Source organism: Eptesicus fuscus, chromosome 3 (genome assembly GCF_027574615.1).
Source record: "Eptesicus fuscus isolate TK198812 chromosome 3, DD_ASM_mEF_20220401, whole genome shotgun sequence".
NCBI lineage: Eukaryota > Metazoa > Chordata > Mammalia > Chiroptera > Vespertilionidae > Eptesicus > Eptesicus fuscus.
The window spans coordinates 7,997,285-8,015,405 of record NC_072475.1 but is presented as its reverse complement, the minus strand read 5'-3'; the positions used below and the strand labels follow the sequence as shown (position 1 = coordinate 8,015,405).

Sequence of the window (18,121 nt, the reverse complement as noted above, 5' to 3'; positions counted from 1 at the left end):
CCCTTCCAACTGTCCTCCCATGCTGGCCATCTTGTGGTGGCCATCTTTTGTCCACATGGGGGCAGCCATCTTGTGTGTTAGAGTGATGGTCAATCTGCATATTACTCTTTTATTAGATAGGATAGAGGCCTGGTGCACAGGTGGGGGCTGGCTGGTTTGCCCTGAAGGGTGTCCCGGGTCAGGGTTGGGGTTCCCTTGGGGCATGGGGCGGCCTGGGCAAGGGGCCTGTGGTGGTTTGCAGGCCAGCCATGCCTCCCGGCGACCCAAGCGGAGGCCCTGGTATCTGGGATTTATTTATCTTCTATAATTGAAACTTTGTAGCCTTGAGCATAGGCCAGGGCCGGCCAGGGCGGGCAGGAAGCTTGGCTTCCTCCATCGCTGGGGGCAACCCAAGCCTCTTGCTTGCTCCAGCTTCCTGGCTGCCGCCATATTTGTTGGGTTAATTTGCATACTTGCTCCTGATTGGCTGGTGGGCATGGCCTGTGGGTATACCGGAGGTATGGTCAATTTGCATGTTTCTCTTTTATTAGATAGGGTATAGATATTAAAATATCTATATATATAAAAAGCCAGCGACCATAATGGCCATAACAACCATAATGACCGGTCGCTATGACTCCCACTGTGGCCAGTGAACTGGCCTGATCAGGGGGTGGGGCCAGCCGGCCAACCTCGCGGACCCTCCCCTCTGCCAGCCTGCCCCTGATCAGACTCTCCCACCCTGATCAAGAGCAGGGCTGCCTGCCAAATGCCCTCTCCCTTCCCCCCACCAACGCCAGCCCCACACCCAATCAGCCTGCCCCAGGATAGGCCTCCAGCCCCTCCCCCAGCCAGCCCGTCCCTGATTGCACCCCCCTACCCCAATAGGGGGCAGGGCTGGCCAGCCAACCTCCTGCAGCCCCTCCCCCTGGCTTCATCAGGAAGGACGTCCGGAATGACGTCAGGTCTAATTACCAAATTACCCTTTTATTTTATTATTAGAGATATAGATACCGTATTTTCCGGCATATAAGACCCCCGACTTTTAAGATTTTCCTGGGTTAAAAAGTCGTCTTATACGCCGGAAAATACAGTATATATTTTTTTTAAAGAGGAAGATGTTGAAGGGAGAGCAGCGACCATGGCTTGTTACTGCAGTGTAGGCACTGCACAGATGATTAACAAAAGGGAATCCTGTGGAGAAGAATTCCTCACGCTTCACCACGATTGCATGAAAATATTTATTTGTGGAGAATCATAAGTCAACAGGAGCAGCACACAGAGAGGCCTCTACAATGGTGAGCCGTGTTTTACATTTACAAACACGTGCCCACTCTCTCAGTGGGCAGGGCTGGTCACCGCAGGGCCAATGCAGCCACTGTCTGAATCTCACAGAGATCGTCCCCTCACCGCTGGACCCGGGGTCTGTGCTTCGATCCCAGGCTGACCACACCCCCCGAGAAGCCTCCAGGTCCGAGCTCCTTGCCTGGAAGGCCCAGGGCAGCTTCGGCTGGGCTCCCAGTCAGTAGCTCCGTCCCGCTGGGCTGGTTTTGCAATCGTTGATTGAAATGCCAACTACAGCTCTGGATTAGCAGGTGCACAGCTAGAAGCTTAGAACATTCAAAACACCACCGGGTCTACACGTAGATTGGAATTCCTTTCCAGTTCCCTAAATGCTAACATCTGCACCTCCATCACCAGGACGGGGGTTGCAGTGCGGGCTGGGCGGTGCCACTGGGAAGGGCTGGTCCTCGCTCTCCAGCAGCTGACCTGCGGGCCATGATGTCCCAGCACGGCGAGCGCCCCACAGCCTCGGAATGGAGCCTCCTGTGGAACGGGCTTCCTGCCGCACGAAGATCAGAACCTGCCCGTGGTGGTGGTGGGCTGGGGCGGAGGCGGGGCGGCAGGTTGGGGCTCCGTTCACCGTGACCACAGTGACGCTGGCAGAAGCCTCGCTGCAGCACAGGCTCCGCGTGACTTGGACAGTGGAAACGCTTTTAAAACACCTGTCTCTCTGCCAGCATCTAAAAAGACAATTCTAGGAAAAGCACCCCCCCACACTAATATAGCTTTAAAATATCCCCTAAGTCAGACCTAACAGTATTCACCGAGTTCTGTCTTACAAACAGAATGAACACATTGTGTGGTGAGCTCAAATCTCAAATGAAAGGTAGGAATGTGGTTTGTAAGACATTGTTTTTCAATCAGTTAAAGAAAACACTTTGCACTGAGAAGAAAGTGCAGGTACCCACAAGAAGACACATGCGCTACGAGAACCCCGAGTGGGGGCTTCCAGACAGCGGTGATGGGTGATGCTGGGAGGAGCCTCGGAGCACAGCGGGGGATGGGACACAGGCAGGGCCCCCCTCCCGTGCATCACCACAGAATGCAAAGCCTGGTTCCCATCACCGGACAGAGGTTTATACACTGAAGAAACGTTCCCCAGAAGCAGACCTGATGTTTGCCATCTACCAAGGTGGGGCCCAGACCCTTCCCAGCCCACCACCCTCTCCCTCAGCCCTCCTGCTGGCAGAGACTGAAGTGTGTGGCTGGATTCTGAAACCAGAATCTACACCTCCCATCACCAGGACAAGGGTCTCTGTAAAAACACAGGATCTCACGTTCTTCTCACCTACAACACCTGCCAGCTGCCCGATGCTGCACCTGTCACAAAGCGGCCGACCGCAGCGCACACCCCAACGCTGCCACAGGCCAAGGTGCACGTGTGCCGCCCTCGATCCCTGTGCTCACAGGAGAACTGCAGGCAGTAGGAGGTCTCCTGGGGGGATGACGTCCATCCAGACCAACGGGGCCACAGCTTAAGGCTGCCCTGGCTTCAGGCGATGGGCCTGGCCTCCCAGAGCCATCTTCTCCAGGGCTTGGGGTCCGCCTGAGGGGCCCCTCAGCTTGTACACCTGACACGCTCCCTCCAGGGACACAGGAGCTGGCTCTCCAGGGAGCCCTAACACCAGAGCCTCCGAGGATGATGAGAAGGGAACCCCAATGTGGTATAAAAACAAGCGGGCTCCATCCCACTGCTCTGTTGGTGGGCACAATTGAGTCCAGGGCCACCTGGCTCCCACCCAGACTCAGAGAGCCGGACCTCACTCACAACGTCCCCATCTGCACATACTCCACTCTGCTCAGTCACAAACTCCCCTCCCCTCCTGCTAGCCCGGGTAGGGACTGGCGGGGGCTCCAGGGAGAGAGGTGGGTGAAGGAGGTCCAAGAGAATAGGTGGGCGGCAGAGAAGGAAGACAGGGGTTCCTGGCTGTTCTCCCGCTGAGTACAGTAGTCACATGGTGTCTCTGATTCCCACAGGTGTGGACCCGACGCCCCAGGCAGGCAGGTGATCCCACCCAAGGGCAGGAAGGACAAGGAGAGGGTGTGCGCGCAAGTGGCGATCCAGCGGTCAGAATAGGCTTCCCTCCTTTTGTGTACATGTCACCGGAGGAGTGAACATGGGGTTCCCTGGACATCCTGTAACCCCAGCCTGCCCCCCTCTCTGGCCTGGGTTCAACACTAAAACACCCTCCTCTCACTCAGAGCAGGTGCGCCAGGCCAGGCTCAGGCCACTGGAAAATTAAACACTTTAAAAATTGGTTCTAACAAGTGTAAGAATAGGACGACAAGCAAAGCATTATTTTACAATCACTGACATATATTGCAAAAGTAACGCAGACTAACACAATCACCTCAGCAGGACTTGGCAATGATTTAAGACTGATTCGAAGAGGGAATCGTCGTTTGGAATTCATCTTTTAAGGTCTACAGGAGAAGGTCTGAAACACTGGAAAGTCTTGAAATCTGCACTCTGACAACAATCCTCCACGTTAACATAAATTACCATCATTTTGCATGTTGCTGAGCTATGCAAAGTAAAAACAAAGATCAATTCTAATTTGGACCCAACTTGTATCAAGAAGTACCGCCAGGAACCAAGGTTGGGAAATTCTACACGCAGGCAGCCCGGGGCCTCTGCCGTCAGCGTGACATGGAGCGTGTGCGTGTGGAGACGAGCCCAGACAGCACAGGCTCAGCAACACGGGCCTGGGAATGTGGGGCTCGGCCTCCCACGGAAGCTCACGTTTCCACAGGAGCCCCGCACGCTGCAGAGGCTCCCGGGCCCCCAAGTTCCTTCTCGCAGCCCAGACAGCTCAGCCCGTCTCCGGCTCCTCGGGGTCGGGGCTTTACAGCCGACGGGCAAGCCTCCGGTGGCACCTGAGTCGTGGTCCTACAGGAGCTTTGAGGAGGAATGAACCCCATCATTCTCTGGAGAATGTAGGGAAGTAAGAGAAGGAGCCCTAACGTGGGGCCAAGCCTCAGAAATAAAACCGAAGAGCCGAGACAAACAGGGTTTGCGGAGCGTGCGCTTCCCTTCAAGTTCCCGGCACACAAGGAACAAGCCCAGCACCCACGCCGTGCCTTCCAGGTGGGCTTTTGGCATCTCGTGGAGGACAGGCACACCTGGTTCCTTGCCCAGCCCTCCACCGGCTCTCACTATTGAAATAAAACAATGTTCTCACTGGCCATTCCCCAGCTCTACTTGGCAGTGGCAGTATTTCCCATTAAATGTGCTACACACACCCAGGGCCTGGGTGACTTGGGCTGGTCCCTGTGAGCACCCTGTCGGGGAGGCTGCCCCCCCTCCCCCGCCAGGCTGCGGGCCGCTCCTTCCTCCTCCTGGTCCTTCGGGCCCTGCAGGGTGGGACCAGGAGGCCGGGCTCTGCCCCGGGGCTCAGAGGACCCTGGTGCTCGGAACCAGGAGCCAGGGACACAGCGCCCTGACCCTGTGCACGGGCCATCGCGAGCACGACAGCGTGAGAGTTAGACATTCAGAAGTCACAGTGGGGGAGGAAGGCCGTGCCGTGGTGCGGGAGTTCAACCGAGAGGGGCCTCTCTTCTTTCTCGGGCGTTTTCTACAAACTGAAGAACGGACTACTGAGGAGCTGTGCGGGCCCCACCTGTGGGCACGGAACCCCGGGCACAGGGCTGGCCTCGGAGAGTGTGCTTTCCCAGGAGCCCCACGGGGCCCCGCATCCTGTGTCTCCCCTCCAGGCTGTGGGCTCCCAGACTAGGGCACGGAGTGTGGAGATCCAGGCAGGCTGAGTCTTCAAGATGGGCACTCTGCCCCCAGCCAAGCCTAGGGTACCCCAAAACTCTGGACAAGTGGAGCCAAGGAGGTCACTCTGGCAGTGGACAACCGAACCGGTGTCAGGGCCCAGGGCTGAAACGTGTCGGCTGCGGAGGAGCACAGCTCTGCCCCCGCACCTGTCCGCACGCGAACGCCCTGGCGCGGCGTACTCGTCACCAGCAGCCGGTGGCACACACGCAGTGCTTACGCTGTTGTGTCACCGACTCGGTGAGCTTTCCAAAAGGAGCCCCTGTGGCATCTCCCTGACCCCTCAGCCCCGCACCAGCCGTCCTTCTCCTGGCATCTCTGCGCCCCGTGCAGCTGGTCCCTAAAGACACTCGTGGGTGACAGGGCGGTCCCGCGGATACTCGTGAGATCTGTGGACTGGAATTTTCGGGGTCCTGGAAGGTCCCCGCCAAAGGGACCGTGCACACCTGTGTGTGTCTGGGCCACCGGCACTGACCAGTCCATATGGGGAAACAGAGCGGGACATCGGAAACGCCCAGGGACCCACGAGCAGCAACGTAAGAAACAAATCCTGATGCAGGAGCCGGGGGGAGAGGTCAGGACGACAAGGAAGGTACTTGGCGTAATCCGTCCGATGCGGATGGGGACACCACACTCGTTCTCAGAGACACAGACACCGGCCCGTCACGTCCCGGCCACGGTGCACAGCGGGCAACTCAGTGGTGGGAGCCCACCTGACCCTCTGCGGGCAGCAGCCCCTCCCACCATGCCCCCCGCCCCCCAGCTGGGGAGGACGCCCCCAAGGGGGTGACCACAGAGCTGGTTTTCAGGGAGGCCCAGGAGCCTTCGTGGGAAAAGGGGGCTGGGTCTCCAAATTACAAATTTCTGCGATCACTGTGTTAGTGTTAAAAAGCACGACTGGCACATTTTCACAATTAAGACCAGTGGATGCTGGACACTCACAAAAGGAAAAAAACATCAAGTTCCGGTCACAGCTCTAAGGCAGACGTTACGTGTTCACAGGGATGACGACGGAGGAGGAGACGCCGGCGCTGCGCCAGCAGGTGGGCGCAGGAGCCCTCACAGCACCGTGGCCTGGACGACAATCTCCGGGTTCTCGATGTCCCTTTTGCTCTGGACCATCCTCAGCTCCAGCATGGCCGGGCTGGGCTTCTGTCCTTCCCCAGCCTGGGCTACGGAGCAGACAGTGCGTGAGCATCGGGGCAGAGCAGCGAGACCGCCTCGGAGTTCCCAGCCGGAGGGGAGCTCCGGGCTGCAGCCCACTGCCCCCATTCCTAAAGGCCAGGCCAGGGGGACAGGGGGAGCCCCGGGAACCCCATTCACAGTTGTGCAGGTGCCACCTCTCCCCCTCCCACCGCTCTGCCTGAGGCCCCAAAGCGGGAGGCTCTCGGTATCGCAAAGGCGCCCACGGGCCTGCGGTGGTACCTTTCGCACACTTGATGGTCCGCTGCAGAACGTGGTGCATGGCTGACACGGTCTTCTCACAGGCCACCTGCGGGGAGGAGGGACCACTGTGCCCGGCCACCTCGAGACCGTCCACTCACCGTGCCGCCCACAGCTGCCTGCGAGGGCACTGTCTCCACCCCGAGTCACCAGGGCACTGGCTTGGCCAGCACATGCTCCCCCAACTAGCTGGGCCGTCCCCCCGGAGAATAACAGAGCTAAGCAGGTGCCTGCATCACTAACTGCCCCCCCCGGACCAGACAGCTCTGGGGAGGGGCTGTGACGCAGGGCCATCCATATTGCCTGGCACGTAGTAGATGCTTAGTGTTTCTGGCATGAATTAAGTGTAAAGAATCTACACGGGAAAGAACTTGTGCCCCAAGGTCGGCCAAAGTCATTGCTCACAGTCAGACTCAGGGCTCCGCAGGTGCCGGGGAAGCCAACAGAACTGCCTCCCCAACTCTGGGGCCCAGGGCCCTTCCTAAACCAACTCGGCCTTCAGAGGCCCAGCAGTGAGCCCTCCTCTGGGCACCACGATGCCACTGCCTGGACAGATGGAGCTCCCGCTGCTGCCAATTAGACCGGCAGGTCTGCACTCTCAGCAGGTTGGCTTTCAGGGGGCAGGAGGGTGTGAAACCAGCCAGCGGATGGCACATTTTGGCTTCGATGGGTGAGAGGGGAGGAACCCCAGGGCAAGCCTTGCATTGCACAAACACAGAGCCCAGATGTGTTGGGAAGGCCTGGGCCCCAGGGGAGATGGGGCCCCTCCAGGGGCTGTGTCAACAGACTCAGAGGAAACGGGGCCCCTCCAGGGGCTCTGCCAACAGCCTCAGAGGAAACGGGGCCCCTCCAGGGGCTCTGCCAACAGCCTCAGAGGAAACCGATTCCAGATCCTGAGCTCCGAATTGTGCTTTCCTCGAGTGGACCCCCCCGAGACAGAAGTCTGCCCTTCCCAAATTCAGGGGGCAGCAGGCCTCACCCACTTGACGTTTCTATAACGTTCCTGATGGAGGACAGGCCTGGCTGCCAGCTGATGGGGCATCAGACAGAACAATATGACAGCAGGAGGTCAAAGAGCACACCTGGGCGTCCTGAGCTGGACCACAGAGTGCACAGAAAACCCCCACTCCCCCATTTACCAAACCAGCCCAGGGACTACATCTGAGGACACCTCGCACTGACGGCTCTGCTGACAGAGGCTCCCCGATACCGAGGCTGCACACCTCAGTCCTGAGCCAGAGCCCTCAGGTTTCTGCTGGCACAGGCCTCCCTGGGCTGGGCCTGGCACCCTGCTTGGGAACGAGAGAGGGACGCTGAGCAGGGGTGGGGCAGGACGTGGAAACCAAAGCTACGGAATCCTCACACCCTCCAGCCAGAGGTGGGGCAGGACGTGGAAACCAAAGCTACGTAATCCTCACACCCTCCAGCGCTCTGGAGGGACATAACCACTCCCCTCAGAGATGAAGGGGTCAACGGGGCAGGAGGGGCATGCCCTGCTGACCTTGAGGTTATTGGGGTGCTTGTGTGTCCACGCCAGGAGCATGGCCGCAAACAGGTCCCCGGTGCCCACGAAGACGGCGTCCACCTTGTGAATGTCCATGCGGATGCGCTCTATCGCCACGGAGCCATCAGGGTGCCCTGGGGGACAGCATGGCCCGCTGGAACCCCAGACCGTCACCAGCGGAGGGCCAGCCCGGAGCCCTAGCCTGCCCTCCTGCCCGCTCAGCCCCTGCACTGCACGCGGAAGGGTCACGTCACCCACGGAGGCTCACTCCGACCGACCCCTGGGCTCAGGGCCTACCCGGTGCCCCCAATACCCCACAGCGGAGCAAGTGAAAGATGGGAGCCCCTGCTGACCACCGTCAGGACGGCATGGGGGGACTGCGCAGCTGATGAGGGGCCGGGTCGTGTGATCTGTGGAGGGAGCCCGAGTAACCACGGCGCCTAGAGCTGCAGGGACTATGTGAACTTACTGACGTGTGTGAGCATGTGTGCAAGCGTGAGTGTGAGCTTGTGAATGAGCATGTGCAAGTGCGTGAGTGCGTGTGCTCCTGCACACAGATGCAGAGGGAGCCGTGAGACGCTGCTCTCTGGGGCAGTGGGAGTGACCCAGCCCGTCATTTTAACGCTGTGCGGAGCACACCAACCCGGTGGCACGCGCAGGAGGAAACAACGAGCAAGCAGACCACGAAGCGAGGTCAGCCCAGCCCCAGCTCTGGGGAGGTCAGGCGTGGGGACCCCTGGGTCCCCGAGAGCCTGGCTCCAGTAGGGCTGTTCCCTGTGACCCCAGAGGTAAGTAAGTCGGCACGTTATCCTCATGCTGCCGGCCCCATCATGGATGTCGAGGGCTGCTTGGCGGCCATGGGGGAGGTGGCAGCTCCCCATGCTCCACTGCACCTGATTCCTGGAATCCTTCCTCATTTCGTTTTAGTCTCATCTTTCTCAGGATTGGGGTGGGGGTGACAGGACTTCAGGAAATTCCAAACTTTCTCAGAAGCCTCAAGGGGCGTGGGGAGTAAAGGTGTGGAAGGGAGCTCAGTGCTGGGGCACAGTGGGGTGGGGCAGGGCAGGGCGGGGTGGGCATGGGACTCGGGGATGCACAGATAGTCACTACCCCAAGGGGAAGGGATGCACAATCAGGTAGTCACTGCCCCAAGGGGAAGGGATGCACAATCAGGTAGTCACTACCCCAAGGGGAAGGGATGCACAATCAGGTAGTCACTGCCCCTCGGGGAAGGGGGCTCAGTGCTGGGGCGGGGCGGGGCGGGGCGGGGCGGTGGGACTCACGGATCCTCTGGCTTCCCAGCACAATCAGGTAGTCACTGCCCCGCGGGGAAGAGAGGTCGGAGCTGGTGATGACCACGGTGTCGGGGCCCATCGAGTGCAGCACGTCCATCACCTGCCAGGCACAGGGAGCCCATCAGCCAGGGAGCGCCCGAAAGCCGTCACTCCTGCCCCTCACCCTGAGCCCACACCGCCACGCACAGCGGCACTCACACCCGCACGCACTCTGGCAGGGTTTGGCTTAAGGGCGGGAAGAGGGGGGACAACAGAGGCTGAGAACCGGAACCCACCGACTGGCCCCTGCCCGTCCAGTGACAGCTTTGCCAGGTTAGAGCTACCGTCCCCTTTCGCTCGGCTTGAAGTCCGAGGGCACGCACCTGCCAGCCCCCATCTGCACCCTACAGGTGCCCACCTTCTGGAGGAAGGTGCCAACCAGCTGGGCCAGTTGTCCTTCCTCATCTGGGCTCCCACCACCCGTCCGCTCTGGGAAGCCACTCCCTCACTCGCTTATTTATTCAACAAACATCCACTGCTGTGTGTCCAGCGACATGCTGGGGGCTGGGGGCTCCCTGCCCTCGAGGGCACAGGCCTTGTGACAGAATACCCACTGAGGTCCACTCGGGCCTCAGGAAAGGGAACCAGCTGAACCGAGCAGGGGCCAGGCCTGGAGAGACCTGGGCGGAGGCAGGAGGGCCTCAGCGCAGCAGGAGGCGCATCACCTGCCTCCCGTGGGCAGCGCCAGCCAGCGGAGCTGCACTATCTTACGGGGTCACGTGGGGGGCCTGGGAAGGCTCCCGTGCTGACCGTGAATCGTGCACACACATTCGGAACTTCTCGTGCCGGGGACCAGTATGGACGCCAAGTCCCAGACCCTTGGGCTAGGATTCAGCTCTTCCCCGTCACAGCCTAGCAGCCGCGTCCCTCCTCTCTCAGCCCTGGGCCTCGGGCTGGGGGTCACCGAGCCACGAGGCGCGGCCACTCTTTAACTGGGCTTTTCTCTAAGAGTTGGAGGAGGCCCTGTCTGCCTTGCGCACCTGCCTCAGAGCAGTGCCTGTGATCATGCGAGTGGGCACTCCCTGCTCTAGAGCTGAGTGTGGGCTGAGGGAGACGTGTCCCCCACCTCACACACACACACACACACACACACACACACACACACACACACGCACACAGGGGACAGGCCAGCTACCCCCCCGCCACCCTCCCGTACCGGGCACTGTGGATTTCCTCTAGTTCTCATAGCGAGGGGTGCCTGTACCCATGCCCGTCCCTTTCCCACCCCAGGTCATCTGGCTCGGAGGCCTCGGAGCGGGAGGAGGCTCCCCACTCTGCTCGCCGCTGTGGGACTCTGTTACGGCCGCCCCAGTGAGCTCAGACGGGGCCTCCTGCCAGAGCAGAGCAGACAGTGGGTTCACCCAAACCTGACAAGCCTGAAGCTGCAAGTGACCAACCGGGGTGAGAAAGGAAACTGACAACACATCCCCCTGGCCCTCAGGTTAGGTCAGTGGTCGGCAAACTCATTAGTCAACAGAGCCAAATATCAACAGTACAATGATTTAAATTTCTTTGGAGAGCCAAATTTTTTAAACTTAAACTTCTTCCAACGCCACTTCTTCAAAATAGACTCGCCCAGGCTGTGGTATTTTGTGGAAGAGCCACACTCAAGGGGCCAAAGAGCCGCATGTGGCTCGCGAGCCGCAGTTTGCCGACCACGGGGCTAGGTGACAGGCAGCCGGAAGCTGGCCCCTGGGGGTGTCTGTCTCCCATCTCCACAGGAGTGCGTGTCCCCTCCCCAGGGACAGGCCACCTGCCCCACTAAGGACCTGGAAGGTCTCCTTACCGCTAAGGCTTCCTCCTGGCTGTGGATCTTTCTGCCAGTCAGTAACCTGAAAGGCAGGCGGGCACAGGTGAGACGCTGCTTGCTGGGTCGTGCCTGGAACGTTCTCAAAGCGACAGCAGCACTGGTACCCCCACCCCACCCCCACCCCCCACAGGGAACTAACTCAGAGCCTGTTGGCCATCACGGACCAAGTGGCCACCATGATGTGTTTGGGGACCGGTCAAGAGTAAACTTTAGGCCCGGCCGGGGTGGCTCAGTGGTTGGGCATCAACCTATGAACCAGGAGGTCACGGTCAGGGCACATGCCCATGTTGCGGGCTCAATCCCCATTAGGGGGTGTGCAGGAGGCAGCTGATCAATGATTCTCTCTCAATTATTGATGCTTCTATCTTTTTCTCCTTCTGCCTTCCTCTCTGAAATCAATAAAAATGAATTTTTAAAAAGAGTCAACTTTAGTTTTAAACGGGAACTCACACATCACGGGGCGTGCGGAAGCTCGACTGTGGTGAACGTGTACACGTAACAACATAAAGGACAGCAGCACACGGCCCCCTTAGGGACCCGCGCCACGGCACCCGGGGCCAGCAAGGTGACCCGCATCCACAGTCACAGCTGCCAGTGGCTCAGGTGCACATTCACGGAGCCCACCAAAGGCCAAGGTCCTCAGGGCGATGGACAGGCCTGGCTCAGGGGAACCCGAGAGTCTGGGAGTCCCCCCACTCTGACTGTAAAGAGTGGCCTCGAAGACAGAGGGGACCAGGCTGATGGTCCAACAGAGCCAACCTTCACCCACTTGGCACTTAGCTGCACACCATGGCGCCGGGAAGCGCCCCTTACACCCTCAGCGCCTGGTTCTTCAATACAAGGGGTGGGGCCCTTTGATACTGGGCAGAGGGCTGCACACGGCTCCCCACCTCATGCTCAGATCTGGGAAGTGGGTTCCGGAGCTCAGGGTGACCGCCCGTGTCAGCTGCATGGACTCCCTCCCTTGTGGCAGCCACCTGCCAGGGCACCACTTCCCTCTCTCTGTCCCCAAGACTCGTGCTGTCCAGGAGTAAAATAACCACACGCTACTGCTGACGGCTAGAAAGCAGCCAGATCGGCCCTGGGCACCTCGTCACCCCAGCACGCAGCGGGGCAGGTGGCTCCGACTTGGGGAGGCCCTGCCCCCACCCCGGGGCCAGGTTCCGCTCCCCTGAGGCAGGACCTTCCGGGAAGCCGAACCCACAGGAGGGAAGTGGGGACACCTCCTGCGCTGTGTCCGTCACCGCTGGGAGGTCGGACGCTTTGGCCATTTACAGTCACTTACTCAGCCTCGAACTGGTTGGGAGTTATGATGTCTGCGACCGGCACAACCTTTTCTTTGTAAACAGGAAGGAGATCCTCTGGAACGTACTGAAGGAAAAGGAGAGAGGGACAGGCTGACGCACACAGAGGAGGAGACGAAACCGGGACATTCGAGTCCAGCTCGGGGGACCCCCCCCCACCCCCCGTGAGACCGGGCTCCCCACCGTGGAGACAGGCAGCGCATGGGGACCCAAAGGGCTCCACACGGGGACAGTGAGCCACGGCCTGTCCCACTGCCTGTCTGTGTACGGCTCATGGGCCAAGTGCAATTTTAACATTTTTTCATAGTCGGGGGAAACATCAAAAGAGGAGGAACACGCTGTGACACGTGGAAATGACAGCAAATTCCAATCTGTGTCCGTACATGAAATTTTACCAGAAAACAGCCATGTCCGTTGGTCTGCAAATTGGCTGCTTTGGCTACAACAGGGAAGCGTGGCCCTAAGATACCGACTCTCTGGCCCTTTTTTGGGAAACCTCTCTGCCAGCCCTGCCCCCTCCGACCGAGGGCCCCGCCTCCCCCAGAGCAGCGCCTCGTCCATCAGCGCTGGGTGTCCTGCTTTAGCGTGAGCAACAGCTGCGCTCACGCTCTCACACAGGCGTGACACACTCACCATGGAGCCTTCGCCCTCCCACTTGTCGCCCATCACCGGGTCGCACACTGCGGAGGCACAAAGGGCATCGTATCAGCAAGGGCTGCAGCCGGGAAACAAAGAGCCTTTCACAGGGTTTTTTTAATCTTTTTAATCCTCACTCGAGGATATTTTTCCATTTTTTAGAGAGAGTGTTAGGGAGGGGGAGAGACAGAGAGAGAAACATTGATGTGAGACACATAGACTGATTGCCTCCCACACATGCCCCGACTGCGGTCAGGGATCAAGCCTGCAACCCAGGTACGTGCTCTTGGCCAGAATCGAACCCGGGACTCTTCAGTCCTCGGGTCAACGCTCTATCCACTGAGCCAAACCGGCCAAGGCCTTTCACATGGTATTTGTTGTTAAACTTCACCTGCACCTAAAAGCTTCTTGGGGAAGCATGGCCTCCCATTCTCATTCACTCATTACCTGGAATTTCCCACGTTCTCATCCGGGCCACCTGGGGCGTCACAAACCTCAAATGCAGTGACCGTGGCACACTGACACTGGTAAAGCCAGCTTACAACCTGCTTGCCCCCCGCACAAAGATGCCAGGTTCCTGGTGAAGGTGTTTCCACCCCCCGGGTTCAGTGCGTACAGGCTGGGAGGTGGACCATGAAGTTGGGGTGCAAGAGGGAGCCCTCACCCATGCACAGGCTCCCCGGGGCCCCCACTCCGGCAGGTGACAGCCCAGCGCCTACCATACACCAGCCGGGAGTTCTGCTGCTTCAGCTCCCGCACGATGTCCACCACCATGGCCAGGAAGGACTTGTCCCTCGTGTACCCTGTGGGAGGGAGAGCAGGCCCCCCTCACAAAACAGAAGGCTCACGGCAACCGACCGCGGCAAAGGGAAACCGTCCTGCGCCAGGGGGAAGACCATCCCCCAGCAAATGCAGCCGCGAGGGTCACCGGCACCGCCCCAGAGGAGGAAGCCTCGGTGATGGGTGTATAGGGGATGTTCTTCTGTCCTGTCCATTCCAATAATAAACACATTCACTTTTAACCACGTACATAAACACAAACAGGTCCTTTTTTTAACCAAGGGCGGGTAAAAATAAGACCAACATACCAGGCGGCAGCGTGTTGCCTACTTGGGTGTTTCACCCCAACCTCTTCCCAACACCCCATTTGGCCCCACCCCATGCGCACTGCAACCCCACTGTGGGCCCAGCAGTGTGACTTGGCCTGGACAGGACCAGGTGCTCGGTGGCATGCGCCTCCCCTCCTCGAAGGAGGCAGGGACCAGGGACCAGCCCGGGCGTGGGGTGCTCTGGGACTTCCCGAGTCCATCCCAGCGGGAGCCAGGCTCACAGGTCCCAGCGCCTGCGCCCTCGGGGCCCTTACCCGTGAGCACGTAGTCATATTTATTCACGTGGTTCAGCTTCAGCCCTTCGTACACCTCGTGCAGCTCGTCTGCGTTCAGCACCTGACCCTTCCAGTGTGCGTAGCCTGGGGAGAGCAGAGCGGTCAGGGCCGGGCACACGGCACACGGCACACGGCACACGGGTGAGACAGCTTCACCTGATGGCCCAGCACAGCCCAACCTTGAATACGCTGGTGGCGTGAATGGTCCCCTCCCCAGGGACTGACACGGGGGCTGACTGAGACCTCCCGGGCACGGTGTCTCAGTGGGCTGATCCCTGTGGGTGCCCAACAGCCTCAAAGTGCCCCTGACAGCACCCTGGCTGACACTGTCTGTGTTTGTAATTACTGGCATCAGGGATCACACCTCCCACCGCCAGTTCCCTCTGGAATGAATCCAAGGCAGCGAGGGCATCAGCTCTCCAGGCCGGCCCATGGACACCTGTGGAACCCGTGTCATATGACAGGACGGGGAGAGGGACACTCTGAAAAGGACACGCTGGGCTCACGCAACTGTCAGTTCTCCCTGCCTTTCGAGGGGGCCCCTGGGCTGTGTCCCCACATGTCACAGTCACTTGCTTTGCCAGCTTCTACTGTGCATGTTTCCCCATCCAGGCTGAGTTGTTTGATCGCTGTCATCTGGCAGGTAAGGGCTTGTCACATCCCAGCACCCCCCGCCCTCCACCTCCACGTAAGGTTGGAATGCGGCCCAAGCAAGTCTTGGATCAAATCGTGACCAAGAGCCAAATGTGAATTAGAAATGGGCCCAGATGCTCAACCTGCTCCCGTCCCCGACAGGTACGCAGGTGCAGACAGACATGTGAGCATCCTGAGGGGACCCGCCTGCCACGTGGAGCCCCTGCCCACAGAGGCTCAGATGGGGACAGGCCAAGGGCTCCCAGTTCCCCAGGGGCAGGGCCACGCCACGGACACCCCACACTTCACCCACGAGAATTCCTCCTGGTGTCCTTTATGGCAATGGGAGGGCCTTAAAGTATGTGCTTCCAAGCACGTAAGTAAAAACCACCTGAGAGTTATCCCTACGACCCTCCACATGGACCACCGGGTGGTGATCTGGACTAACTCAGACCGCCCCGTAGCCAGGCTGCTCAGCCTGGAGGGAGAAGGGCGACGGTGCCCTCTGCTGGCAGCCGGTGTGCATGAGCAGGAGTCAACCTGATTCTGGAACAGCTCCAACTGTCAAAGCGATTCTGCAGGCAGCGTGGCTCTGGGGCAAATGCGCATCTCTGTGTCCCTTGAGAGACACCAGTGTGAACTGACATGGGAGGGTGAATCTGTTAGTAGAAGAACCTGATTGGCCCCATTCATCAGAGACCCCCGGGGTCAGCAGGGTCAGGAGGGTCAGGAGGCAGGGAGAGTCAGGGGCAGGGAGAGTCCAAGAGCTCCCCAGTGCAGGACTGCCCCCACCGGCTCTCACGTACACCAAATGCTGGCAGCCTCTGGCTGTGTCCCGGGCAGGTGTTTGCTCAAGGAGGGCTGGGCTGCCACAAAAATGCTGCAGGCCCAGAGTGGGAAGAACAGTGGTCCTTCCTGCCCCTCCGTTTTCCTAACCTCCTTCCGACCAGGGTTGGTTTATTTCCACTGCACTTGTAGCATATTCGAGTCCTGCTGAGACCAAGTTCCACAGACTGGGCGGCTCCAACACAGTCCTGGAGGCTGGAGGCCGAGGTCCAGGTGTGGGCGGGGCTGGTCCCTCCCAAGGCCTCTCTCCTGGGATTAGATGACCCCTTTTCCCTGTGTCCAAACATGGTTGTCCCTCTATGCCTGCCTGTGTCCTGATCTCTTTGTATGGGGACGACCATCATGTTGGATTAGGACCCATCCCAATGACCTCATTTAACCTCATCACCTCTCTACACACCCTGTCTCCAAATACAGTCATTCTCTGAGGTTCTGGGGGTCAGGGCTTCAACACATGAATCGGAGGGGACACAATTCAGCCCATCAGAGCAGTGATGACACACAGCCCCCCACCAGGCCTCAGACACTGGGCACCAGGGCAGAGCACAGCCTCTGTGAGACCAGCTTCCTGACCAGACTGTGGCCTGAGCACTAGCTCCTGGGCCTCAGGTGCCAGGTGCCACATGCCACACTACCACAGGGAGTGGGTGTGAGAACCAGACCAGCCTCACTTCTGAGCAGCAGGGCGTGGGCAGGGGTGAGGGGAAGAGAGATGGGCTGGGGGCACAGCGAGGCATCACCTGGCTACTCCAGGTCGAGGGGCTGGCACCTGAGCCACAGAGGTGGCCTTGGGGAGACCTCCCCCTGTAGGCCCTCTGATTAGGCTGCAGAGACAGGTGCTCAAAGTCACCCACAGGGGGAGCTGCCTTGGGGGGTCCTCTCGCCAGGCAGGCCCCACACGGCATCGAAGGCTGGAGGGGAGGCAGGAGGCTCTTTTCTGTGGGTGAGAAGGCCCATCCGGGAGCCAGAGGGGTGCCTCCCTGGGAGAGAAGCCCCCATCCCAGCCCTACCCATGCCTGCACCTGTGTAGGCTCTAAGGCAAACTGCTCTGTTCCTCATCCATCCCGCCCGGGGCAGGCAGAGGCCTCCCTGCTTCAGACCCTTCAGGACAGCCAGCCCACCACCACCTGAGAGGGTCCACAGGAGGCGGGAGGAGCTGTCACCACCGAGGCCAGGAAGGCCCCTCCCCTCGCCCTTGCAAAGGGCAGCAGGAATTTCTGAACCGAATCCTTGCTTACGTTGAGCTAATGTCATTACGGCACAATATAGTATTCACCAATAAGTTTAATTCCATCATTTAGTGTCCAAGCCAGTTTGGCTAATTTACTTAAAAAAAAAAAAAAAAAAAAAAGCCCTAGCCGGTTTGGCTCAGTGGATAGAGTGTCAGCCTGCAGACTGAAGGGTCCCAGGTTCGATTCCGGTCAAGAGCACATGCCCGGGTTATAGGCTCCATCCCCAGTGAGGGGCGTGCAGGAGGCAGCCTATCAATGATTCTCTCTCATCATTGATGTTTCTGTCTCCTCGCTCCCCCTCTCCCTTTCTCTCTGATATCAATGAAAATATTTTTAAAATAAATAAAAATAAAAGGAAGAAAGAGCCCGAGGCTCAGTGGTTGAGCATCGACCTATGAAGCACGAGGTCACAGTTCGATTCCCGGTGAGGGCACATGCCCTGGCTTCGGGCTTGATCCCCAGCGTGGGGCGTGCAGGAGGCAGCTGATCGATGATTCTCTCTCATCATGGATGTTTCTATCTCCCTCTCCCTTCCTCTCTGAAATCAATACAAATATATTCTTAAAAAAAGAAAGAAAGAGAAAAAAGGGAGGGTGGTTGAAACAGCCAGTAAAAACATGTGGGATTCAGGGAAGTTTGCTGGATTGACTCAAACTTTTTGGGACTTTTTCAAATTTCAGAGCGTCCAGCACACTCCGCCAAGTGAAAGCAGAAAAGGACTTCCAGGGCGAATTGTAGCCTTTCCATCCAAACCCACACAGAATTCTTCCCTCCTTGTCTATGACCTATCATCCCCTCTCCCTTCCAGGAAAGACTGCACCCAGGAGAATTACAAGAAATCCCTCGCGAGGGCTGAGGCCAAGGCACCTCCCACGGGGCCCCCGGGGCTCCCCA

The 18,121-nt window shown here is 59.0% G+C and overlaps 1 protein-coding gene across 1 annotated transcript in view; it reads right to left on the bottom strand.

The window, feature by feature from the left end:
• Positions 1–1,206: 1,206 nt before the first annotated feature.
• The window catches only part of PDXK (pyridoxal kinase), a 30,951-nt gene continuing 14,036 nt past the window's right edge, over positions 1,207–18,121 (bottom strand). The window contains exons 3-12 of the mRNA XM_054713582.1: positions 14,496–14,600; positions 13,852–13,935; positions 13,130–13,176; positions 12,478–12,563; positions 11,169–11,214; positions 9,332–9,443; positions 8,046–8,182; positions 6,527–6,593; positions 6,044–6,273; positions 1,207–3,848 (exon numbers count right to left, since the gene is read on the bottom strand). Of these exons, the coding sequence (XP_054569557.1) occupies positions 6,161–6,273; positions 6,527–6,593; positions 8,046–8,182; positions 9,332–9,443; positions 11,169–11,214; positions 12,478–12,563; positions 13,130–13,176; positions 13,852–13,935; positions 14,496–14,600 (797 nt within the window). The 3' untranslated portion in view covers positions 1,207–3,848; positions 6,044–6,160. The remainder of the gene's footprint in view (positions 3,849–6,043; positions 6,274–6,526; positions 6,594–8,045; positions 8,183–9,331; positions 9,444–11,168; positions 11,215–12,477; positions 12,564–13,129; positions 13,177–13,851; positions 13,936–14,495; positions 14,601–18,121) is intronic.